The sequence below is a fragment of the Hibiscus syriacus genome, unplaced genomic scaffold (genome assembly GCF_006381635.1).
Source record: "Hibiscus syriacus cultivar Baekdansim isolate YM2019G1 unplaced genomic scaffold, ASM638163v2 tig00110557_pilon, whole genome shotgun sequence".
Lineage (NCBI taxonomy): Eukaryota > Viridiplantae > Streptophyta > Magnoliopsida > Malvales > Malvaceae > Hibiscus > Hibiscus syriacus.
Window position 1 is genome coordinate 821,852 of NW_024062780.1, and position 26,418 is coordinate 848,269.

At 33.1% G+C, this 26,418-nt stretch overlaps 2 protein-coding genes across 4 annotated transcripts; one reads left to right on the forward strand and one right to left on the reverse strand.

Annotated features, from left to right (window-relative positions):
• Positions 1–539: 539 nt before the first annotated feature.
• Positions 540–12,008, reverse strand: LOC120131918. The gene is made up of 18 exons (XM_039148775.1): positions 11,919–12,008; positions 11,611–11,838; positions 10,520–10,606; positions 10,330–10,419; positions 10,114–10,240; positions 9,316–9,416; positions 8,278–8,446; positions 7,896–8,017; positions 7,291–7,419; positions 7,113–7,211; positions 6,930–6,987; positions 6,771–6,846; positions 6,567–6,696; positions 3,149–3,306; positions 2,873–2,945; positions 2,582–2,776; positions 1,599–1,692; positions 540–1,471 (listed from the first exon to the last, which is right to left on the reverse strand). The coding sequence occupies exons 1-18, from the start codon at positions 11,991–11,993 to the stop codon at positions 669–671; spliced, it is 2,814 nt and encodes a 937-aa protein (XP_039004706.1). The 5' UTR covers positions 11,994–12,008; the 3' UTR covers positions 540–668.
• Positions 12,009–20,427: 8,419 nt separating this feature from the next.
• On the forward strand, positions 20,428–24,933 carry LOC120131923. Of its 3 annotated transcripts, none has more exons than XR_005516963.1 (15): positions 20,428–20,718; positions 21,032–21,159; positions 21,253–21,324; positions 21,408–21,521; positions 21,667–21,735; positions 21,829–21,885; positions 22,382–22,435; positions 22,514–22,576; positions 22,747–22,809; positions 22,912–23,076; positions 23,151–23,306; positions 23,958–24,038; positions 24,152–24,213; positions 24,330–24,512; positions 24,619–24,933. XR_005516963.1 is itself a non-coding variant. In XM_039148781.1 (15 exons), the coding sequence occupies exons 1-14, from the start codon at positions 20,556–20,558 to the stop codon at positions 24,409–24,411; spliced, it is 1,329 nt and encodes a 442-aa protein (XP_039004712.1). In that variant the 5' UTR covers positions 20,428–20,555; the 3' UTR covers positions 24,412–24,458; positions 24,619–24,933. The 3 variants fall into 3 exon arrangements, 2 of the variants coding, with proteins under 2 accessions (XP_039004712.1, XP_039004713.1); XM_039148781.1 differs by having other exon boundaries at positions 24,330–24,458; XM_039148782.1 differs by having other exon boundaries at positions 24,330–24,458; positions 24,623–24,933.
• The last annotated feature ends 1,485 nt before the right edge of the window (positions 24,934–26,418 follow it).

Below are 26,418 nucleotides of genomic sequence, written 5' to 3' on the forward strand. Positions count from 1 at the left end.
TCTGCCCACTTACCTCTTTTATTATTCCAATAAAGGCCTTTGAAGTCAACCAAAAAAACAAAATTAGAAGATAAAAAGGTAAATTATGAGTATATAAATTATTATTTTTAGTACGTTTTAATATTTAAATTATATTCTGAGTTTAATTTTTATTTCATTTTAGTATTATTGTTCAATATTTGACGTTAAGTTTTTAAAATTTTGAAAGTTTATGTACTAAGTCTAAAACAGATTAAAACGAATAGTTTAAGTACTAAAAACGTTTAGTTTTTAATAGTAAGAGTACTAAAATGAAATAAAAACTAAACTTTAAATATAATTTTGAAAAAATTTAAAAGTTTAGATATTAAAACAAACCAAAACTGATAATTTATGTATGAAATGCGTAGTTTACGATAAAAGAAATTACACTAAATTATAGTATGGAATGTAAATGTAACCAAATCAAATAATGCATGCTAATTAATTGAGAGATTTAGAATCAAAACCTTTTAATTAGTTATAGAAAGCAAACAACAAAACTAACATGTATATAAATATATGGAACTTTCATTTTATTAAATGTATGTAAAGAAATACAAAAGTTACATACTATTATTGTCCATCCATTTCCTCTTATATAAACCAAGGAAAGTGATCATCATAATAAGGTAGTAGCACAACTTAAATTAATTAATCAGAGGTCTGATAATATCGCGAGAGCCCGATAACCCCTCCGGCAGCGGCACATTCAACTCGGAACAAACTAGCTCTACAATCTTTGAAGTGACACCCCCCAATGACATTTTGTTCACGGTCACAGCCATGGCAAACCGGTTCCTTACATCACAAAAACCTGTTGATCCCCCCATTCCTGAGTGGCCAAACCCAGTGTATGACCCGTCCCCATCTTTGGATTTAAACCTCCTGAATCCTAGTCCAAATGTCCCATCTCCGAAGCACAAATTCCCATATTCACCTACCCCCATGAATGCCTCTTGAACCCTGGGGTTCGAAAACATCTTGCTCCTCTCTCTATTTGCACTGCCCTCCCCTGTAACCCTGATGCTTCTGCTACACTTCACGTCGTCGTCATTCGCAATCTTGGTATAACTGCCTTGCCTAGCATCATTGCTTCCATCAACCTTACCCTTTTGCTTTTCATGGATCTTTTTTGAAGGAAATTTGGGGATATGGGGATGGCTTCCAAGTGGTGGATTTGAAAGAGAGGAATGTGGTGGTGGTACCACACCACCATCGGCTAAGGCTGCATAGTAGCGTGCAAGTGCACGGGCTGAGCAATGTCCATTAGCAGCAGGTATGATAGCACGACGGATGTTAAGCATATTAAAGAAAGCAGGCAAGAATTCCGTAAATTCACCAAAGTTGTTTACTTGGAAAGTCGACGGCAGCTCAGGTCGATTTTGCATTTCTGAGAGCTTCTTCAAGTCATCCATATCTATAGTCAGTGTAGCAAGTCGAGATTCCACACCTGGATGGTAGTACATAAAGAACGAATCAATACTATTATCAGAAAGATGAACAGGACCTGCAAGCAATGAATAAGAAGGTATTTCTACATAATGAATCAATAATACAAAGACAGGAGTTTAAATTACCAGGAGGAATTCCAACATAGAGCTCGCCGTCAATTTTAAGAGGATGAATGAAAGCCTCTTCAAGAATCTCCTGAAATTTCTTCCCAGATGCATGCTGTAGATTAAAACCAGGTTATATGAGTGAGTGAGATATCCTACAATTTCAAGTCAGTCAGAATGTTGGGAAGAAATTTCTTATAATGATAAGAACGAGTAACCAAGTAGGAAGCATGAAGTGCGTCAATGGGAAAGACATCAGTTAACAGCTCGGAGAGAAAAAGAGATCAAGAAAAACAAACATCAAAAAACAAATTCAAGCAATAGAGTTATGAGAATTGTAAACCCTCATGACCACCAACTCCAATAGTCCTCTGATCTCTTATATATTACTCGGACTCTGGTGTGAAAGCTGGATATGGGTATGTTCAACTTTTTCTCTTAATTAGAGCAATGCTGTTTTCTCGAGTTTAATTAGAGAAATATTGTGTAAGCAATGAAGAATGGAGGCGAATGAAAAGGGTACTACTACTATTTGTATGGTGTAGTCTCGTCCTGAGGAGAAAGAACTTACAATCACAGAACCCAGGGCTAAAGATGGTGGGTCTCCTCGTTTTGGCTTTGGGTTGGGGTATAGGATCTTTTGACGAATTTTGGGGTCCTTGGAGGGTCATATAAAGGCAAATATCCTGATATGTGTGCCACATAACAATATTCTTTAAGAAAAATGAAGAGTCGGAGCAATATAGCTCCACTCATCCCCAAACAATATTGAAATGTTTAAACCTTCCCATCTTCCCAAATAGTTATCTTAATGGGATTAAATAAAATTCTCGTGGTAGGAATGTAGTATGATTAAAAATCTTAATCCTCATCAAGTACATGGGAAAGGAAAGGAAAATATCATTTCCATCTCAAACTTCACTATCAGCACCCTTTTTTCCTTTAAGTTGCATCTCAAATACATTGAGGTACAGTGACATAATTCAATGAGCATGGGAAAATACCTCGATTATTCCACCACATAGCCAGCCAAAAGAAAGATAATGATACAACTGCTGCTTCCCTGGTTCGGTCTCAGGTACTGATAATTCCATCCGTTTCAAACATTCATCCCACTCGGTCATTAGCAAAGGATTTTCTGCTCTAAGGTTAGCCAATGCATTATGCAAACCAGACGTATGGTTAAGTATATTATGAACCTGAAAGGGAAAAACTCAAGGAATTAGTATATTTAAATACTTATTCTAAATAGTGGTTATCCAAACTCAATAGGCTTTTATGCACAAAGTTATAACCTTTATGTGCTCCTTTCCATTTCTTCTAAATTCTGGCCAAATATTTGCTACATCTTCTTCAAGTTTGAGCTTTCTGCAAGACAAGGCACCATTTGTTAGACTATAAAAGAATTCCGTAAATTTGATTACTTTTCAAAGATGTCTTCTCTGAAAAAAGTTGCATGTTACTTGCAATGTAAAACACTTATTCCTGCATATGACATATTTTGCTGACATTCTAATTTATGGATTTTACAGGATAATGCATCCAAAGAAGTTTTTAACATTAAATTTTACCCATTGTCTACCAGCCAGTGTAACATTCCTGCAGCTATACCCTTTGTCGCAGAAAAGACAGAAAAAAGTGTATCAGGCTGAACTGGACGAGGATCATATCTTCCAAGCACTCCAGCGGCAGTGTCAATAATAACCTCCCCATCTTTGTATGCACATACCTTGAGATAAAAATTGAAAATATTATCAGAATCAGCACAAGTTAATATGCTTTAAACTAAAGCCTAACCTATATGATTGTAGATTAGCAGTTAAAATACCAAAAGCACTCTTAATTTTTTGTAATGAAACAACAATAAGTATGATGTCCATTATAGCGAAGTATATTACAAAAAAATTGCCCTTATTTCTTTCTTTTATCAAATTTATAACGTCCATCGAAGAATAAATTCTAATAGATTCTAAGATTGCATTTGGTAACTAGGATTTAAAAGAAGGAATTAGGATTTCAAATTAAGTATAAATTGTGTGATAAAACACGTGTAAACATGACCATCATGATTGTTGCAAATTTATGGATTTATTAAATACCTATTTAGTGACGAATAGGAAAGACCTGTCAGAACTAGTGAATTTGAAATTCAACTTATTATATCCTTTCAAAAACATAAAGATATTTAATCTTGAGTAATTTGTGTATAGCGTACGTATTTCATTATTACATATACAGTTTACATTTGCAAACCATATCCAAGCCCACTGTAACATCCTCAATACCAGGTTAGTGACTAAATTGTAAAGTCTTATAATTTGGTGATTAAAATATAATGATTGAATAGTATAAGATTTATTTCTAAATTATTGTATTGAATTGAATTGAAAGGAAGAAGGAATGGAAGGGCAAAGAGGTCATTTACAAGGAAATAAGAAAGGAAGGGTTATATATTAATCCCCGTGGGTTGAAGAGGGGAGAACACAAAGGCTTCCAGAGTTCTTTTCTTCTTCTTTATTCCTTGTACGAGTAAAGCAAAACAAAGGTGAGTTTTCTGATTATTGAGTTTCTTGTTAAATTTAAGATTGTGTTTTGATTATTAGATGATAACTAAGCTTAAAGAAAGCTTAAGTTATCTTAAAATCAAAGGATGATAAAGTTAGAAGAGATTAAAGATTAGAGGTTCTTGAATGATATCTTGGAATATAGTTCATATCTAGAATTGGAAGTTAAATTTGATTTGTCATCAATCTAGTTAAGACATATTAAGTGTTAGAATCGGAATTAAATCATGTTGCAAAGTTGGTATAATTCTTGAATTTCATGAGGAGGATAGGATTTTGAAGTTTAAGATGAAATAAATGAGTATAGATTGATTTAAGTATGTGTACTGGAGTTAATAATATAAAAGGGAATGAAAGATGAAGGATTTAAGCTAAAATGGATAAGTTTTCGGGTTCAAGAAGTGAATTCTGGGCAGAGTGCATCGATACACATCCATTGTGTACCGATGCATCAAGGATAAAATTCCAGAAATTGTTGAAGGTGCATCGATGCACAGGAAGTGTATCGATGCACTCCTTTAAAATAAAAACATTGAATGCCATCAGTGTATCGATGCACAAGTAGTGCATCGATGCACCCCTTAATATTCAAACATCGAATGGGATTTGTGTACCGATGCACAGGTAGTGCATCGATGCACCCGTTAAGGGATGCATCGATGCATACCTTCATTAAAAGATGAAAATAACTTCCTTTTTAGCCTAAGGAATAATAGTTTAGAATATATCAATTAGTATTCTGATATGTATCAATGTATTACTATGTATATATAGAACATAATCTTGTTCCGGAACAATCAAAGGACTAGAATCGAATCAAAACAAGGCTAAGGTGAGTGTATTTTATAGTTAAAGTGTATAGAGACAAGATTTGTGATAAGTCTATCTCTGATAGTTAAATTCATAATTTTATACTCATGTACATGCATACATATATTATTGTTATAGTGATATCATGCATAATTTATTATGCTTTAATATGATATTATGTGAACGAACGCCATTACAAGAGAAACAATCCATGTATGTGGAATAATGGAAATGATTATATGTGTTTATATGAAAAGTGATGAAAGAGATATGAAATGAGAAATGTATTCATGTTTAAGCCCATGTTATATGATATGAGAGCTATAGGTATAGTTGGCATGCCAAGAGTCAACGGTTTATAGTGGTCCTTCGGGACATATCCAGTGGTCCTTCGGGACGTATCCAGTGGTCCTTCGGGACGTAGTGGTCCTTCGGGACATATCCAGTGGTCCTTAGGGACGTAATGGTCCTTCGGAACAAATATTCACTGCCCCTAGTGGGAATTTATCGAGCTGTGGTGACAGCGTTAGTGCACAACCTCAATGTACTCACGTACCTTTGTTCTCAATAATGTACATGGGCAATTGAAAGATAAATTAAAGTGAAAGTGATACAAGAGGTAAGTTTTATATGTGCATGACATGATTGTATATGTTATAGTGAAATATATACATGCATATTGAAATATCATGATCAAATGGTAAGAATGCATATTCATGAATCTATTGTTACATGTTCATTTATTGCCTCACTAAGTCTATGACTTAGCGTGTAAGTGATTTACACGTAGGTACCAAGAAACAAGAAGAGCAGTACTAGAAGTGACAAGAACAACATCACTACTAAAAGATCAGATCAGAAGTAATTAACAAAGTAGGTATTTTGGGTTATGCATAGAGTGTTGACATGTAATAAGTTGTTAATTACGAATGCTATAATCGATTTTGTATTTCGTGGTCTCTCTTATGTAAATTAACATATTTTGTTTTAATGAAAGTTTAAAATTTCCCTGTTTTTCTTTAAGTGTCAAAGTTTGAAAAGTCAATGTGATATCTCAGACTCATATTCAGGTCGGATACGGGTTAGGGGTGTTACACCCACTCTCTGAACTCTGAAGTTCATATTTGCAAAAATAGCATAAACGCATTAAGAAAACAACCTAATCCCAAATGCTTTCCCAGGAAAATATGCATGGTGCAGTATGTTAAACCTATACATTAGATATATCAACATATTTTGGGACCGTTTAATACATCATGTTCGAGTCCTATTGAATATACTTATGAAGGTTTATATATTCCTACTACACTGCATAAAATAGAAGTTCTAGGGGATTGCAAATGCCTATAAACAGTCTCAATAATTGAAGCTATTTCAAGGCACAAAGAACTGGGTTGAAAAAATCACTACATAAGAAGAAAGAGTGGAAAAGAAGAGGGAAATTCCTCAGATGCGTTAGTGGAATAAAGGCTTATAATGATAGGCAAGGCATCAAGCTTGATTATTAAATACTGCAGTAGTGCAATAAAGGAAGCCATATAAAATATTAAGAAAATGAAAACCAGAGGATTCTCAGATCATCAGACCACAATAATAAGAGAATAGTGGTGCAGACCTGAATCCCAAGTATTTTATCATTATTTCCCAACTCAAATAAGAGCTGTCTCAGCTTGGCCTCTACATCAGAATGTACTAGTGTGTTGTAGATCCACTGTACATTTGCCGCTGGTCCTCTATTAATGTTTCTGACAATGTAATCACACTCAACATGAGAATTGTTTTCATAAACCTGACCTTGCAAATTTTAAGATAGACTCACCCTTGAAGAACAGATTCAGCAAATGGTCTCATGATGTCTAGATATACTATGCGGACATTCATTGTGGTTGAGAGTCCTGAATTTAAGTAACATTAGCGATAAATTAGAAAGATCACGATCATTTAATACAAGGCAAAGGTAGGAATTTCTAGTACAGACCTCTCAGAAGATGTAAAACCCGTCCAAAGATTACAATATCACCTGGAAACGCATCAACCTGAAAATAGATCATACTTAGCTAATGATGGATTGAATAGTTAATGGAAATGCCAAAGGAATAATAGCAGTAGATGAAATGAACTTGCATGGTTAGCAACAAAAGAAAACAAAGAATAAACTTACTGGGTTGAAACGTTTAACTTCTTTTGGGTTGAGCTGCATCTTTTCCTGTATAACCTTCACGTTCTTTTCTCTTTGCTCAGTCAGAGATTTCAAATTTTGCTTCATACAAAAAGAACTAGCATTAGATGAATTTGAAGAAGTTGACAAACAATTACAGAGGCAAATGGTGGATAATTACCTGAGCTTCATATGCTGGTGTTGAACTACGGAAGAATACATTTGTCATCTCCATAACCTGCTCAGGCATATCTAGGCGCAGTCTGAGGCCCATTTCTGACATGGCAGACAAAAGAGCCACATGGTCACCCTGTGACAAAGAGTGATGAATTATTTTGTTATCAATTGCATTCATTTCAACCACTCCGGGCACATTAAAAAAGTTTTTATAATTGAAACAAGAATAATTGAAATGTCAAAACAAGATGGTGAAGGATATCTGACATAAATATTCACCTTGCAAAGATGAAGAATTTGAAGAACTAAATTATATTTGAAGATCTAGAGTTGTTGAGACTCAAGACCAGTAAAATATTACTTATATGAAATAGGGTGAGAACATAATCCTCACATTTAAAGTCCAAAGAAAAGAAACAAGGATAAAATACAGTTTAAAGGACCAGAGGTATAACAGGAATCAGATGAATGGTAAAGCAATAAGGTAAAATTATAGGTCAAGGGCAAATATCGAACCATCAGTTATCTCCATAATGACCTAAATTTCAGATGACCAAAAGTTACAGGAAAAAAAATACAAAAATATACATATTACAGACAGACACAAACCTCGGCAGAAGCCAAAAACATCTTTGCTAGTGCTTGCTTCATAGAGCTTGATATTTTTTTTGTCAGCCCGAAATCAAGTAAAATTGGAAGATGAGGGGCTTCCTTGCTTACAAGGAAATTTCCTGCAAATAATTTAACAAGAAATATTATTTTAAAAGGGGAAAATCACAAGTAGCATCACGAGGATCGGAAATAAACCTGGTGAATAATTTTAACAGAGAAATTAATCCAAAGAAGATATGTGGATCGATAGATAAATATATAGATATATAGACACATGATAGATAAATAGATTATAAACAACAGATCATAAAATTAGGATGAGAATAGCCATTTAAAATTCATCCACATAGTTGGTAAGACAAGAGACAAAAAGCAATACCAGGATGGGGATCACCATTGAAAAATCCATCAACATATATTTGGTGGGCATATGCACGAGTTATTTCCTCAACAATATTTTGATTGTCAACACCGAAAGCTTCCAAAGATGCAGAATCATTCAGACGAATTCCATCCATGTATTCCAAGACGAGAACACTTTTGGTCGACTGTCATTAAAGCCAACATGATCAGAGTGAGCTTTTATGAACTGAAATGACAGCATATACCCACAAATGAAGGAATAATCTTTGCATGCTAATCAGATAAATAGTAAAACCGCGAGGAAAAACCTTCCTCACATGGAGATTTCACCAAGAAAAATCTAGAATTTTCATGGACACTATTAATTTCTCTACACATTCCAAGAAGAACCGGACATTATAAAGGGAGACACATTCAAAGATCAGAGATGGTGCTAATAACATTTTTGTTTTAAAAGATATCATTAAAAAACAGATTTGAAAGCCTCGTGATTTGTTTTATATATAAAAACACCTATATATCTAGATATGACATTAGTTTATTTTTGTTTTATTTATAATGAAATTAATGTAGAACTTCTAGTTGTAAGTTTTACTTTTCAAGTTTTCAAATTATCTAGGTGTTTCTTTTACTCTCAAGTTAACAATTTTAAGGAGACATTAGTTTAAAGGAATTTTCATGTGTATTGTTCTTACATGTTAGTTCCACATGGTCACAAAACCAAAATTATTTCCACTGCCAGATCTTTCATACTCCAGTGCTACCTCTCTTTGATTTACAAGACAAATCATGAAACAGTCGAATAATATACCTGGATTCTCAGATGATGGAAATCCTAACAGTTCATAACTATTGCGGATGAGTACAGATAAAATTTTAGGGTGGGCACCATCCGTAAAATAAGTAATTAATTGAAGAAAACTTAGATTTGGGTGGGCAGGTAAATTAAGTAACTAATCGAAGAAAATTGCCCACCCTCACCAAGCCGTGGCTCCGCCACTATATGCAATTCACGAGAACATTATTCACATTCAAAGGTTAGCTCAGAATATACCTGAATAACTTCTGGAATCAAAACGTTCACACGGTTGGAAGAGTAGCTCTCACCAGGTGACATTTTGCAGCCAAGATTTCTAGACACGGTTCTAGTGTTATCTACAAAGATGAATGCAATAACAACAATGAATGAAAGAAATAAGTTAATAAATTGAAAGTTGTCTGAGAATATATTTGCATGACTTGTCCATCTTTTTATTTTTGACCTCGTTATTTTTATGGCCCAAATCCAGCATTAGCATAAAACTTAATGAGTTCCATCTCCCCAATGCCAACCAGCCACCATTGCGACAACATCATTAAACTGATGTCACCACATAACAGTTACCACTACTATCATTACTATAATGCTCATGCCAAGAAACTTCCATTTGTCACTGGCTTTCAACCATGACCAGCATTATTGCCACAATTTCATTTTCTAGTTCATGCACCAAGTTGCAACCTACTGAGGAATTCCCAATGCCATTTTGAAGTCGAATGTCAATGTTCCCTACTGTCACTGAACACAATATCAAAGCAGCCATCGCCAGTACAACCGGCGTTACCAGTGATGCATCAACTGCTAAGAATCAACTGGAAATCAAAGTAGATGAGGAACTATACAAAATTCAGAAAAGGATTTTCTTCCCGTAATATCAATTTTCTTCTTGAAAGCTTTGTGAATTTCACATCCGTGGTTAAACTTTTTCCTTTTAGTGAATGCACACCGAATAATCTAAATAGAAAATAAAATCCATCTTTTTCCCAACTAACTAAATAAGATATAGGATAAACCATGTTAAATAGTGCATACCAGCTTCAAGATTGAAATCAAGCTCTTTTGGGGCTTCTTTGCACCATTCATCTATCATTGGATTAAAGTCATATTGCGGTTCTGCCCAAGCTATCCACTCCACAATTGACTTTGCATTCTTTAAGTCCTGGAAGAAAAAAAGCATGTCCAACAACCGTATAATGACAGTAACTCTTACTTTACACACCATAATCTAAAATGTCAAAGCATAAAAACCTCCAAAATGATTGCTCTGACTCCCTCATGCTGAACTTTAACCACCACATCTTGCCCATTGATTAATTTTGCTCGATGGACTTGCGCAATCTGCATAGAAGAAAATATGTTCTCATATGTCAACAAGATTTTGAAGGAAATTAATTTAATTTCCCTCAGAAGAAGAAAAAAAACAAGTGGTCTTCCTTACTGATGCTGTTGCCAAAGGTTCTTCCACAAAATCAGTGAAGAGATCATCCATTGCCTGTCCAAACTCCTTTTGTATAGTCCAACAAACCTGTGCAAATAAAAAATTATAAAAAAAATCCAGTCAATAAATGCATATGGAAGGACTGATAGGAAGACAAACAAAAACAATTATATATAAACTCTCCATCAAACAATAGATATGTATAGAATCAATTGAAAGTTACAGATGAATACGTTTCAACTTTATTATTCTTCGTGTTACTTCTCTGCTACTTTATCCGCATCTTAGTAGGATTTTATTACAATTTATGCACCAAGCTACCTCTTGTAGAGGCTTTTTATGGAATTCTATATCAAAATCTTAGAATTAAATCAAATAATTTCTATTTGCCAATATTGTCGTCAGCATGAAATCATGTCAGTCTTTATCCTTCTTATCCTTCTCTGAACCAAAGAAACTAAAGTCTTTTATGAATTAAAAATATTCACAATTATATATAAATTAAATTTCACAAATAAAAATTTACTAACAGCTGCATAATGATTTCTTTAAATAATTTATCAAACATGGCCTTTACTCAAACAAAATGGAAAATGGATGACTGGTAAAATCCAACTAGTTTGAGCAATTGTGATGATCCACAAAGCCATATACATAAGACTTAATTCTTCCCAAGCTAATAATTTTCCAACTAATTTTTATAAGCAAAAGCATTAGGAAACTTAATTATATATCCAGTCATGGTGGAATATATTAACACTGAAACAACCTGGCAACAACACCCGGTCATTACACTGCACACAGTGACTAAAATCCAATTGAAATGACAGGATAGCTTCCATATCTTTGATTGGCAAACCATGGCATTACTTGTCATCAGTCATCACCATAAGATACTTTGTAATACTTAGATGCATGAACTACAAAGTGAAATTATATGATAATAACAACCTCAAAACCAAATCAATTGACAAGATAGGTAATTGAGGAGAACTATATAAGCTACTAAATCCCATTTTCTTTGTTCATGGTCAGAGTGATAACACTAGGTGATAAAATTACCTCCAAGCACCAAAAAATAGAGTTATTACCTCTTTTAAGGGACGAGGAGGAAGAGAGTCCTGTAATTGCTTGAGAAGGGATATATATGCCTCAGGAAGCACATCAGCACGTGTAGATAAGTACTGCCCAAGTTTAACCCATAAGCCTTCCAATTTTATTATCAAACTGAGAACGCGCTTAGCATTGCGCTCGTGAGCCTTTTCCCATAAAGCAGTTCTTTTCAATTCGTTAGTCCATTTCTCTATTTGCTGCACAAACTTCAGTAAAAGTAGAATGCAGGTGAATTAGACTGTCCAAGCATTAACCCAGAGTAGAAATGAGAATAAAAAATTTTTACCTTATAATCCAAGTAGATTATCAAAGCAACTGTGGATACCCTCAAACGTCTTCTATAAATATTTCCCCACCCCATCAGACAAGGGGCAAAATGAAGCCAAGTTAATGAAGTTTGCGGACTTCTGGGGAAGAAAAAGACTGATCAGATTGTACTGCAGCACACAATTGGATGAACGAACACATGGGTAGGAAGTTCAGCAAGAGTTAAGTTTGTGAATATAGAATACAAACTTAAATTATTGTCATTTTATCAACAAAAATCACAGAGTAAAATGAAGGCATTTTATCAACATCTATGGATACAATTACTTAAATTTGACTTTTCTGTTTTCTTCATCCTCTACTCATACACGGTTAGAGCTGGATGCATCTAAACCATCTACTGAAGCTTGAATTTACGACACAACCTCATCTTTTGCTCATTCAATATATCCATATCTTTATATTTTATGCTCTTTCTGCAGAATGAATTATTTGGAAGATAATTAAATATAAGTGGAAAATATTTTTTTTTAAAAGAAACCAATAATTAATTAAATAATAATAATGTCTGAGATATAGTAGAGTTTGAGACTCGGACAACAAAGCAGATAACTACAATCATATCATCAGCTTCTCTCTTATCCTTGAAACGAAATTACCAGTGTCATTCTGTAACCCCCCTTAACTCGACCTAAAAGATTTAGGTCAAATCTGAAGAATTCAATTGAAATCTATTTTCATCGAAGAAAACATGTTTGATTTTAAACTTAAAATTAATATTTAAATAAAGCAATTATTCTCATGATAATTCAATATTTACTCCAATAAAATATCCAAAAAATATTTCATTATAAATAATAAATAATTTCAAATCATGCAAAAATAATCTGAAATACCGTAATGTCCAATGTCCCATGTTACAATAAAATAACCACGAAGTAATATATGTAAAAATCCGATAAATAAAAGTCAAATAAAATTCATACTAAAATAATGTTTATCTGAAAATAAATATGATTCTCCAAGTATCGATTCTCTTAAGTACGGGTATCTGAAAGACATAAATTACTGGGTGTAAGCTATTAAGCTTAGTGTGTCTCTATAGTGCATCGATCATAAATAAAACATCACAAGACAACATGTAATCCGATCTAGCAAAATATTCCTAGTCCGATTAAATATGCAATGAATGTGCACCCAAACATCTTACATGATACGAAGAGGGTTCCAGAACCACTCTAACTACTAACACCATCCGAAGTAGGGTCAGCCGCAAGGCAGAGGCCATTGAATCCGAAGTAAAATTCACCCCGTTGAGTGAACACACTGAACTTCCCCTGTCAAAATTCGTCCTAATATGACATGCAAATGACACACATATTTGATATCTGATTCGAATAACACACATCCGAATAATACATACTTGAATGTCACATATCCAAATTCCATCTGATCCGAACGTAATAGTTACATATACAAATAATCCAAGTCCAATAAATAACACATATCACATATCATACTTTTTCTGAATTTCAACTAATACATCAATGTCACATAACCATAAAGCTCGAAATCAACTTTCAATCAACATGCTATACGAAATATAATTAACTCAACATTACGACAAAGTAATCATACTTCCGCTCAAATTCAGGCAATCAAACAATTATCACATTCAAGATTTAACACCAAATAGAGACACGCCTCGGCAATCGCTAACGGCAATAGTGAAGTTTTCCCACGAGCAATTCAAGCAATCGGTCTAACCTAATCAACTCGTACATCGAAAATAATAATAATTTATAATTCTAAAATTAACATTGGAACTAAACGAAGCTAAGGTGGTAACTAATAATCACGGTCGACACGAGCTATACGGTTCGGTTCGAAATTCGTGAGTAACGGAGGCAGGGTCGATAACTCGTTTCCCAATTCGGTTCTTCTTTGATTTTCAGTTTCTCTCGGCATTTTGTTTCAATCTCCAAGAGTTCCTCAGCATCAATCCATCTCCCCTTAAGCTACTTGACATTTGCAGTTCCTACAACCCGTATATAACTACATAAAATGTAGAAACAACAAAACCCACTTTGATTCTATGAATTTGGAATCATCAAATCAAGCATGGAAGACCTCTGTAAATATCAAATTACCTTTCACAAACTTCTTTACATCGAGCCTCTCCTCGAAGCTAGCTTCTCGATTAAGATGAATAACGTACTGATTCAACGCGTGATAAAGGGACTGCCGTAGCCCCCACTCGGCCGACCGAGGCGAAGTGCGGTCCAAACCATGCTATTTCGGACTCCCAAACATGACCCTGACCAAACCACAACCGGAAACAACCGAGAACGGCAATGGAAACTCACAATTTCCCTTTACCGAAGCTTGAAAAGAGGACAGGCTGGCCACGTTAGGGAACGCGAAGAAAGGAGATCGATGGTTCAAGGTGGGTGCACGCTGTTTGGGTTCGCCAACGATTAGCTTGATGAGAACGGCGACAATGGGTGTAGGAGAAGAAATAACGCACAAAGGAAAAATAATAAAAATAGTGAAAAGATTGAAAGCGGTTGCTCGATGGTTTTAAAACTAGGTTAGGATTGTGTTCCAAAAAGAAAAGGGTAAATTACTACTTTAATCCTCCCAAGTCTTTCGAAACAAGCTCCAACCTTTGCTTTTCTTACGATTTGGTCACTAAAATTCTGACAAAATTCAATTTTAAGCTTAATTTTAGGGATTCAAACAAATAAGTTCCCAAAATTTAGGGTTTGAGATTGGGAAAATTTAAGGTGTTACACATCCGCAGAGGAAATTAAATAAAAATCAATGTCCACAATTTTCTTAACAAATTCACGCACAACAGGTAACTATTGGAATTTCCTACATAAATTATTTGCCAATTTTATTTCTTTGCAAGACATTCAAAGGGTGAACTACGGAACACGCTCGGATTGAAATTACAATAAATTGAATAGATAAGCAATTGGCAACAATAAGCACCCAGGCAAATGCATTTATGTAAGTGCGTGTATGATATGTATTCATGTATGTACTTACTGAAACGGAATTCAGAAACAGGAAAGCAGTGGAAAGAGAAACCCGGGCGGCGTACATAACAACAACAAAATTCCCGCAAATACGATCGATACAATCGTAACTATGTTGGCGGTGGTTTTGACCTCAGAATCTCCATCTGCTTTCTCTTTTCAACAGCCGCGACCACCCAATTGCTTTTTAAAACTAATTAACTATGGCTACAAAGACCAAACCAAATCGACGGAGATTGGCCGCGTCATCGGCAATTATTTCAAAGACGACGACCAGTCGTTTGTCGTTGCGTTCAAATTGAACATAGAATGGAATCTCAGGGAAGTATATATAGGCGTTGGATGAGGAATGCTGGAATCCAATCCATGCCGTTAAGTTGGTTCAACGGCGTGCCTATTACTTGCTTCCCTCCTCCCCTCAACACACATGGAAAATTATTAACCAAATTTTTTGAGGGTAAATTATATTATTCATCACTCTACTATCTTATCACTTTTATTTTAGGTACTGAAATTTAACACTATTCAATCTAATAACTAAAACTTCAAATTATTTTTATTTTAATCACTCAATGATGATGTTAATTATTTTATTTTTATTATAGTAGTATATATTTTATTAATATTTGATATCAAATGTATTTTAAAATATAAATAAATAAAATCTTTTCAAACCTTAAATTATACATCAAATCACAAATCCTAATTCACACACATTTAAACCTTTAGTTTGTCCTAAAATTCTGACAGTGGAATGAGTGTCAGGTTATGATTTGAGGTTTACGTTTTACTACTTGAGCTTTTTGATGTTAGAGTTTAAGGGTTATAATTTGAGGTTTAGACGTTGCTAATTAGGTGTTGCAATTTAAGATTTAGATAATGTGAAATTATAATTTGGATGTTGTGATTCAGAATTTATAGGTTGTTATTCATACTTGTGGGTGATGTGATTTGAGATTGTATGTTATGATTTGGAGTATACGGTTTTATAATTTGGGGGTCTTGTGCTGTTGTTTAGGGTTGTGTCGTCGCAATGTAAAGTATGTTATTTATATATGATGTTTGAGGTAAGATTTGAAGTTTAAAATTATTTTATTTAAAAAATAACAATATAAGTATGAATGATTAAAATAAGAGTTTTTAAAACTTTAGTTGTAAAATTATAAAATCTTAAATTCTAATGATTAAAATAAAAATAAAAAGAAATTGTGTGACGATTCATATATAATTTACTCCATTCTTTGCTTCTAGTTCCGTTTTTGTTGTCCTTTTCTTCCTTTCCTACGACTTTTCTTGATTCTCTTCCCACTAAACCTCACCTCGCCGCTAAAGAATTGCTTTGGAAACACATAATTCCTTTACCAAAATTCTCCGCTTTTTTCTTTACTTTTACTTTGGTATAAAATCAAATATCTATTCACACACAAATACATAAAGTATTTTCCTATACAATTTACGCAAAATATTCGTCGGATGATAATAATGTGATTAAAAATCATATATAATAAGATTTTAATATTTTTTTAGAATTTTTGTTATTTAAAAATCATTTTTAAAATTAAATTAATTTGCATAAATAACTTTTAATAAAATATTCATATTTAGTAAAATGTCGGTATTCTTGCATACATGTTGAATAAATAGATATTCATACTTTAGAGTTTTTTTTTGGTTATTTCTTAGCTGTTGAAATTAATGATTATAAATAATATTAATGTAACAACATATTTAAATTAAAATCAAAATAATTAAAAGAACTCACTTGAAAACTCAAATATCTTTAATCCTGGTTTTTTATAATATATTTTATGATTTCAATTTTATACGTAAAATCATTAAAATGGTAAATCAATAAAAAAAATTAGGGTAAACTACATATTTAGTACATAAACTATCAGTTTTGATCTATTTTAGTACCTAAACTTTAAATTTTATCAAAACTATACTTAAAGTTTAGTTTTTATTTCATTTTAATATCCGCTATTAAAAACTTAAAGATTTTAGTACATAGACAATCAATTTTGGTCCGTTTTAGTACCTAAACTTTCAATTTCTTTTCAAAATTTAACGTTAAATTTTGAACTGTGGTACTAAAATGAAACAAAAACTAAAATTTATGTATGGATTTGAAAAACTAAAAGTTTATGTACTAAAATAGTGAAAAGATTTAGATCATGTGAAATTATAATTTAGATGTTGTGATTCAGAATTTATAGGTTGTTATTTTGGCTTTCACTAGATTCTATGTAAATTGTATTTCCTATTATCAATCCCAGTCATTCATTTCACTCGTATAATCATCTTTAAAAAGTATATATGAATTTCAAACTAACAATAGACTCGAAATGATACAACCAAAACACATTGATATTAACATGTACGAGTACATAACACTAAAAACACACCAACACCATTATATATCAGAGGGAAAATGATGTCAACCAATATGCCACTCACTACCTTAAAATGCATTCTAAATATTTATAATCTAACAATATATTTCAAAATTTTACTATGTATATAACATATTCTGATCTATCATTCACTCAACATCTAACAAAATTCCACCAGAATATTCAACATCAACTTCAAATGCACATATCTTAATGTCTGTAATACGAAGCCTCAATGCATAGATATAGGGTGGGAGATTTCCAATGTCTAAATCAGTACAAATGACTTCACCTATGTATCTAAGGGTCCTCATATTGGACAATGTTCTTTGTTATATCAAATCATAAAAATAATCAAAAATCATCTTAAATCTACATTCAGATAAGTTTACAAAAGAATTAATGACATGAATACCTAGAAGACAAATTGATCACTGAATGTGTAAAGCAAAACATTGATGCAGTAAGAATACACAAAAAGATAAATGGTTTTACTCCATTGTATACGGGTTAAGATTCGTTTTCCACTATTATTGGAAATATCTTGGACCTATCAAACCATCCATACAGCACAAATGAATGAAACAAAGTTAAATATTTTTAAAGTGCATAACTAGAACAATTGATTAAGCTATATCATAAAAACATGGTATTGTATGATTTAAAGGCGACAGATGAAATTAGACTTGACTTTTATAATGATAATATTGTTATACCAACAAAAGCTTGATTGAAAACCCAAAATTTTAAACTTGCAACTTGAAGCAAAAGGATGAGACAGATAGGCTTGGAGCAAAATTAAGAAGCATTGTCGTAAATACATAAACAATGAACATTGAAGTAAGAAAGAAGAGCAAAAGCAAAGGTCATGGCTAAATTGGTAGATGAAACAACCTCTATGACACAGCTTTTAAGGAGAATGTTAGTGCGGGAAGAATCAACATGCTTTCGAGTAGGGGAAACCTCCAAGGGCGAGTCCTTTTTTCACTTCTGCTCTCTGGGTGTCGAAGCTTTTTCTGATTCAAGAACTCAAACAGTCCCCTAATACAACACGATGCAAACAAGTTCAAATCTACGCAAAAAAAAAAAGATGAAAGAAAGATGGGGAAGGCCTACCTACTTGTTGTAAGCGAAATCGAGGGAAGGTTGGGATTGAAGATTTGAGACAGCAAGGGATTCTCGTTTGATTCTTCGATTCAATTGATTTAACACAAAAAATAATCCCGCCCCTCGCATTTCGGTCGTACGATTTGTTAAATTTTTGTTTGATTTGTGCTCGTTAAAAAAATTTATTGCTCAACTCGTTGCTTATTAAGCTCGATGCTCGTTAAGTTCACTAAATTTTTTACTTTATTTTTTTAATTATAGGTAAAACTACTAATACTATACAAAGTTTAATAGAAACATATATTAATAAAATTAACTAAAAATATTATCAAAATAGTGTATGAAATAATTTTAAAGTCTAAACTTCAAAATAACAATCTACAAATACATTAAAATACTAAACATGATTTGATTTTTTAGTGTAATAAAATACTAATTAATAATTTAATATTTTTTCGTTGTTTAAGATTAGCAATTCATCATATTTTTTATTATCTATTAGTAAATTTGTAATTTTTTAGTGAAATAATTTTTAAGGTAACTACTGAAAATTTATATAAAAAAATTAACGAGCTGCTTGTGAACATATCGAGTCGAGTTGAACTTTGCTCGAATCAACTCGTTAGGTCTCGAGCTGAGCTTAAGTTCGATTCGAGTCATCTCAAGTCAAATTTTTATCGAATTTTGACCGAACTACTCACAAACTGCTCAATTCATTAAACATCCCTATACTTATCCTTTCTCAGTTGGTAAGTTGTTTTACCGGAGAAAAGACATTAATTTTACTCTGACTGTAAAACATTTTTCTTTGACCAATGAGTTTTCATTCAGTAAACATGGAAAAATTGTGAAAACATTTTCGGTAAAAAATTTCCTTGAAACAAACAATATCTATTTTACCGACTTATTTTGATCAAAAAAATTTCAAATGGGACTATCTAGGCAAAAAATAGTTTTTTAGACCAAATAATTGGTTTTAACTTGACCTAGTACATTAATATTACTCTTAGATTAGGCTTTATTTAATTGTTTCACCAATCCCATAACGCCTCGTTTAATGCACCATTCAAACTCGAGAGTGACAGTCACACGCAAATCTGAACCCTCCCTTATTCTCAGTCTCAAACGCCACCACGTGAGAATCTTAGAATTTGCCACCTCCAACTAGTGGCGGAGCCGCATATAGTTTAAGGTGGGAATATGCTTACTTAAAATTTATACAATAAAATGTTAGGGCGGACACCATAAAATTTTAGGTTAAGAGCACATATTAATGAAGAAAATTTTGAGTTTTAAAGAAGAAAATTTGAATTTTAGGAAATTTTAGGGTGGGCAGGTAGAGATCGTAACAGGTTGAGTTTCTGGTTAATCCGATCTTATTTGAAAATATGCACCATCCACTTGAATTCGGACTCGACCCGAATAATATATACCTTCCACCCGACTCTAACCCAAATCAAATTTTTAAAGTATAAATTCGACCTGACCCGATATAAAATAATGACTTAATTATTATTTTTTATTTTAAAAATTACATTATTATTCTCGGATCAAAGTTTTTTCACCCTCCATTCTACCGATCTCATCTCTTAAAAAATCCACCCAATTTTTTAAAAATTCTATCCTATCGAGTCGGGTTGAAACTCCGTTGGATTCAAGTTAAATTTGCGTCTTTACTCTTTTAAAAATATTTCTAAATTTGATACTACCTGGAACTGTTATGCAAGAGCCAACCCAAGTACGCAACCGCCAGGGTTTAACCGAGCCAGTCATTCATTTACAGAAACGGACCGCTGTCTCCTGCAAACGCTCCCAATCATTTTCACCTACTACATACGAAAAAGATCTGATTTTATCGTTTGCTTTTTATTACGTAAAATATAAAAATAAGAAAATAATGTCCACACGTTTTCGTAGATTGACAAGATTGATATAACAAAAGATTTTTCTGTCATTTCCCTTTTTTCTCTCTTCCAGAATCAATAATTTAGACGACCTCCATTGGGATTATCTACAACCAACAGGAAACAAACTCCATTTAATACCAAAGAAGAGAGTTGAACCACTTTGTGCTGGGTGGGTGTGTCTTTAGGGTTTCTTTGCAGGTGGCAAATGGCAGCCTCTCGGCTCGTGATTTTCTCCGTCTTTCTGGCCCTAGTTTTCACCCAGATTAGAGCTGATGTCTCAACCGAACCACTGCTTGAATCGGACGCCTCCGGTTTTTCTGCTCTGAAGGCGGAGTTGGATCAATTGAAGTCCAAGATCTCTCTTCTTGGTTAGCTTTCTTGTTCCCGATTCGTTATAGACGTGATTGCCTGCTTTGCTTACTTTTATCGTTCTTTTCTCTATTCGATCCCGTCTCAGATTCAAAGCCTTGCTACTTTATTCCCTCTAATATGGATTAGTTCATCTTGTTTATACTTATAGTACCAACTCTTATGATGAATTTGATTTCTCAGTTTGGGTTATCTACTGAGCGGCTTAAGCTTCGATTTTATATTTAATTTTTTTGTTGGTGAAAGTTAAATCGCTTTCGGATGCGGATGGTTCATATCTGTTGACTAATTACAATTCGTTTTTATATAAAGAGTCAAATCTTGAGGAGAAAATTGGAGAACTGAAAGCCAAGGACGAGAAAATAAAGGAGAAAGATGAAATTATTCTAGTCAAATCTGACAACGTTGCATCGTTGCAAACTGAATTATCATCTCTTCAGGTATTCAAGTTCTTTACTTTCTTTTTTTATTAATAATAAATTAATAGTATGATGATGAAAAGGAAATTTACAAAAAAAAAAGTTGTTTCTTAGAAAAAGGGAACATCTGATACCAAGGACAGGGTGGGAAAAGCTCATGCGCAGGCACTTGAATTGCAGAAACAGGTAGGTTCTCTTCAAAGATGTTTTTAGTTTTGCAGATAAATATAGCTCTTTTCAGCATTCTGATATTACTTCTGGTTGTCCAGGCTGATAAGCTTAAAAGTGAATTAGAAGCAAAATTAAAGGAAAAAAATTCTTTGGAAGCCCGTGCAACTAAAGCTGAGAATAAGTTGGATGAATTGAATTTGAAGCTAGAGAATGTAAGTTTTTTTTTGGTTTGGTATAAGTGTTAGGAATTCCAATTGTCTTGTTTTTTTTTACTGCTATCTTTTTTTCTAGTGGCACATATATGAATGCATTTCCTTCATGTGGTATGTTGTGATACATTTAGATATCATTTTACAGCTTCAGAAGGTCAATAAGGAGCAGGTGAACAAAATAGCAAAAACTGAGCGAGCTCTAAAAATTGCGGAGGTATGTTATGGCTAACTAGCTGCAGTGTCATACTTTGTGCTACACAATGGTCCTGAAGCTAATTTTCTGACCATATTATTTTTATTTTAATAGGAAGAATTAATTAAGACAAAGTTTGAGGCCACTTCAAAGGCAAATGAATTGTTGCAGGTATTTTGCTTAGTTCAGCATACCCTGCTATCTGCTTGGAGTTCTGAAGTTTCTTTTCAATTTTTTTTAGTGAACTTAGTAAATTGTGTATACTGTCTGCTGATTGAAGTAATCTTTCTTCAGCTAAAGGAACTGGTAAACGTTATGGGATTTTGTTTTTGTAAGATTTTTTTTCCAGATGGGGTTACTACTTTAAGGAAGTCAATCGCTGCTTTAAATTTGATTTGTACCTTACAGCCTTTATTTCAATGGGTTTTCTTTATCTGAAGTTTCTACTTTTTGGAGCTATCTTCAATATCTGAAACTGTAAATTGAAAATTTTAATTAGAATTATGATGCTTATTTTATCAAATTACCTGTACTAGGTCAAAAAAGTTAACATGTGACGGTTATTGATTATTAACAGCAGATTTTTTCACAACAGAGACAGTTTTTAAAGCGCTTACTAAATTCTACAAGCACATATTAAAAACTAATTAGTAATGATTGCTACCAGGTTCACACGGCATGGTTCCCACCTTGGCTTGCTAAGCAGTTAAACCGTGGTCAGGTAAATTAAGAGTAAAATCTTTTGGTTTGTATATTACGGATCTCTCTTTTGTGATTCTAAAATACTTTCTTGCCGTAGGCCTTCATTCAGACACATTGGAGCGAGCGTGGAAAACCAACCTTGGATTTGGTGATGCAGAAGGTATCCGTTTTATTATCCTTTATTACCATTTGGTGCCTTACTAGCTAAAACCTTTATTTAATTACTTAGTCATTTTATGTTTCAAATTTCAGATCTACGGCAAGTCGGCAACTTTACATTATGAAGTACATCTTACTATTACAACTAAATATTGTTCATGATATATGCAGGCTCTTGAGAAAAAGGCCTTAGCTAAAAAGTGGGCTGATCCCCACATGGAAACAATTAAAACTGTAAGGTTCTTTTAAAGCTGTTATTTCCAAACCAAATCAGGAGGTTATGTATGAGTTTCTTTCTAATCATAAGTGTATTGATCCTAATCTTTTCACTTGAAGAAATGGGTTCCAGCTATTAAAGGTCAGTGGGTGGTGGTAACTACCCATGCTAAACCACATGTGCAATCATTAAAAGCAAAAACCGTCGAAGTTTATGAGGCATCAAAGACTGCAGTAACTCCTCATATTGACAAAGCTCATGAAATAGTTGATCCTTACTTCCAAGTATGTGATACTCCACTGTGTCTTTTCTATCATATTTACGTGTACATCCTAATGCACAGATTTCTCGATCACAGGAAGCAAAGAAGTTCAGCAAGCCATGTATTGATCATGTTGCTACTTTAGCAAAGCCTCATGTTGATAAAGTTTGTGTGGTGATGAAGCCATATACAAAGGAGATAGTTAATGCTTATGGGAGATTTTTGGAATCAGCAACAACATACCATCAACAGGTATCAATAACTTCTTGTAGTTATTGTTTGGTGTCTCTTCATGAACTATTGTGGGAAACACTGCATAATCTGGCAAAGGAGTTAAAACTATAAGCACAATGTATCTATTTTTAATATTCAATTGTTTTGTTGAGGTTGTCTCAGCGAAGTTCTGAAGGAATGGTGGTTATGGAAATTGAAATATGGGATGACATGCCAAATATAGGTCGTCTTCATTCTTTGTTTCGGTCAGTGCAAGTAACGAATGTGCTATCATTTGTTACTCTTTTAAAGTTTTCTTGATCCATTCGTGCCTTTGCACATTTTAGAGTAGAATTGCAGTATGACGGTTTTTGCACTACTAGATAATTAAGTGTTCTTTTACTAGTAAATGAACTTTGAATAATTTGCTTGGCTTTGGTGTAATAGTCTCCCAACTTTTGTGGCATGTTATGTTTTTGCACTGCATAAAATGTGGTTCAACTGAAGTTTCTTATCAGAGGGTAAAGCATATAAATTACTTATACATTTCTCGGAACTTTATTAAATTTGTTGGAATCTGGTATCTTAATATGGTAATTTTTCAGGTGGATGTTGCCTTGTTATCTTTAAAATAGTGTTAAGTTTCAAATATATTATAGACTATCGAACGATTACTGCATGTAATATTAGGTCCAAGCTTCTGTGCAAGAGACTTTGAAGAAGCATGAGCTGACCAGACCTTTTGCAACCAAAGAGCTGGAGTGGTTTGCGGTAGGTATATTGGCCGTGTAATTCTTTTTTCAATTACTGTCAACTGAAATCAAATTATCTAATCAGTCCTTACTTAGCACAATCAAAATAACTTAATATTGGTTTGATATCAGGCTTCTGCTTTGTTGGCTCTACCTATTATTATTTTGTTCAGAATATTTTCAGCCATTTTCCGGTCAGTTTCTTTATTACCTATGAAGGCTCATGGTGCATTTTCTGTTCTTATAAGACTGCTGTAGTTTGCTGCAAATATCATTGTCTTCACCATATCAAAAACTTTAATCTCTGCAGCAAGAAGGAAAAGAAGCGTGCTCGACATGCTAATACAACTAATGGTCGTCGCAGGGGCAAAAGGGGGCACACAGACAAGTAGACTGCGTGTGTTTACGTTTTGGCCTCTTAATGTTGGAAATATTAGAGGTATTCTTCTACAATTGCATAAACCAAAGATTAGGGTAAACGTTGATAGAAGAGGTTTGTTCTGAAACTGTAAAAAACTTCGATCTGATGGAGGCCTGCTTCTACTCATTCTATATAGATCTGCACCTTGGTATGCCTGATCTGTTTGTATTGTTTGCAGGCAGGTTAGCTGGTCGTGTTGTTTTTAGAGGCTCTAGATTATCAAGCAGTGGTGTTGCCATTAGAAGTGACAAATCTTCTCTTACCCCACAAGCTCCCCTGTTTTTGTTATTTTTTGTGGGGGTGGAGGAAATTTGAAAGAAAAAAAATATTAAGGACCCTATTCACGCTACAAAGTTGAAATCTTGAGATTCATAGTTGTAGGACTTGTGTATTTTATTTTATCTTTTATGGATTCACAAATGAAACAACTCGTCTCTGTTTCAGAACTTGTCATACTTAAAGTTGAGACATCCATGGGGATGAATTTTGTGTCCAAGGATTGCTGTTGGTAGAAAAAAGAAAAATAGGGGAGGGTAAACTATGTAGTTAGTACCTGAATTATGAGTTTTGGTCTATTTTAATACCTTAACTTTTAAATTTTCAAAATCATATATAATGTTTAATTTTTGTTTTATTTTAGTATCTTATCGTTAAAAATATAATTTTTTAGTACTTAAATTATCAGTTTTAGTCGGTTTTAATATTTAAATTTTTATTTTTATTTAAAAAAATAATGTTAAATTTTGAAAAAAAAGGAAAGTCTAGATACTAAAAAAGATTAGAAATGATAATTTAAGTATTAAACATGTAATTTATGAAATAAAAATGTAAGTGTTGATTCTAGTTCCACCGTTGGCATATACCAACCCGAGGGATTGGAAGCCAGGTCATCACCGTGACCTGCATCTGTTGTAGGTTTGATTGCTGTTTTTTGACATGAACTTTTCGAATTAGGAAAATCAGAATATGGATCATTTGCATAATCCATATATTAAATATTAGAAGCATTTTGAACTACAATGGATTAATACTATTCAAATATCAAAGGAAGATCAATATCGCATAATATGATCGATAATTCAATAGTATAACTCCTATAATTATTTTATTATAATTCATAATTTACCCTAAAATTTAGTATACTTGTGAATTGAATTTATATATGTTTTGGTAGTGTTATTTGAACGTCTAATACCGATAAATATTATCGTAAACTTTTTTTTGGAATAGTTTGAAATAGAATATAATAGAGTATCTCTTCAGATTTTTTCAATGAATTGATAATGTATATATATTTCGTAGATATAATTACTTGATCTCATGACAGCTAAAAAATTACATTATATTTATTATTGAACTCATTTGATGATTCGTATAATTTAAGTTTATTTAATTATAGTATATCAAATAAAAGTTTTATTACTATTGGACAGATATTATTATGTTTAGAAAAAGGAGGATGTTATTTATACATTTATCAAAACATTAAAAATATATAATTTAGGGTAGTCCATAATAATATGAAGAAATCAAAAACATTTGACACATATATATATAACATTTGAATCTAAAAATTCATTACGTCTTGCACGAATTAACTTATCTTAACAGTTAAAGGAATCATTGTTCATAGAAATCACAAGTTCGAGCCAACGACTGCAACAGGGTGATAAACATTCATTATCAAATGGTTGAAATTATTTAGAACAAATATTATTTTATAATCATCTTAGCTTTGTTTACGTCTCATCGTTATATTGCCATGTGGAAGAGAAAACGGAGTGAAACGTAAAGGGTAAAACTGGGAAATGGGAAACGGAATAGGTTGATCCAAGAGAGAAGGAAAATGGGAAATCCAAGGTTTGAATGATTCTCAAATGGAAGTTGAATGGACAAAGGTGGGAGCTAGAGTTTCGGGTAGAAAATGGCAAAATGGACCATTACCTTAATTAACAGAAAAATAAAATAAAGGAAATAT

Bases quoted from the DNA above. Each gene is read 5' to 3' on its own strand.
- LOC120131923 (XM_039148781.1), top strand. From the start codon at position 20,556: ATGGCAGCCTCTCGGCTCGTGATTTTCTCCGTCTTTCTGGCCCTAGTT. The intron at 22,810-22,911 runs GTAAGGTTCTTT...TTTCACTTGAAG, and splicing joins ACATGGAAACAATTAAAACT to AAATGGGTTCCAGCTATTAA. The intron at 24,214-24,329 runs GTCAGTTTCTTT...TAATCTCTGCAG, and splicing joins ATATTTTCAGCCATTTTCCG to CAAGAAGGAAAAGAAGCGTG.
- LOC120131918 (XM_039148775.1), bottom strand. From the start codon at position 11,993: ATGGGGTGGGGAAATATTTATAGAAGACGTTTGAGGGTATCCACAGTT. The intron at 7,212-7,290 runs GTAATTATCCAC...TTTTGTATGAAG, and splicing joins CACCAGCATATGAAGCTCAG to CAAAATTTGAAATCTCTGAC. The intron at 2,946-3,148 runs GTAAAATTTAAT...CTTGTCTTGCAG, and splicing joins CACTGGCTGGTAGACAATGG to AAAGCTCAAACTTGAAGAAG.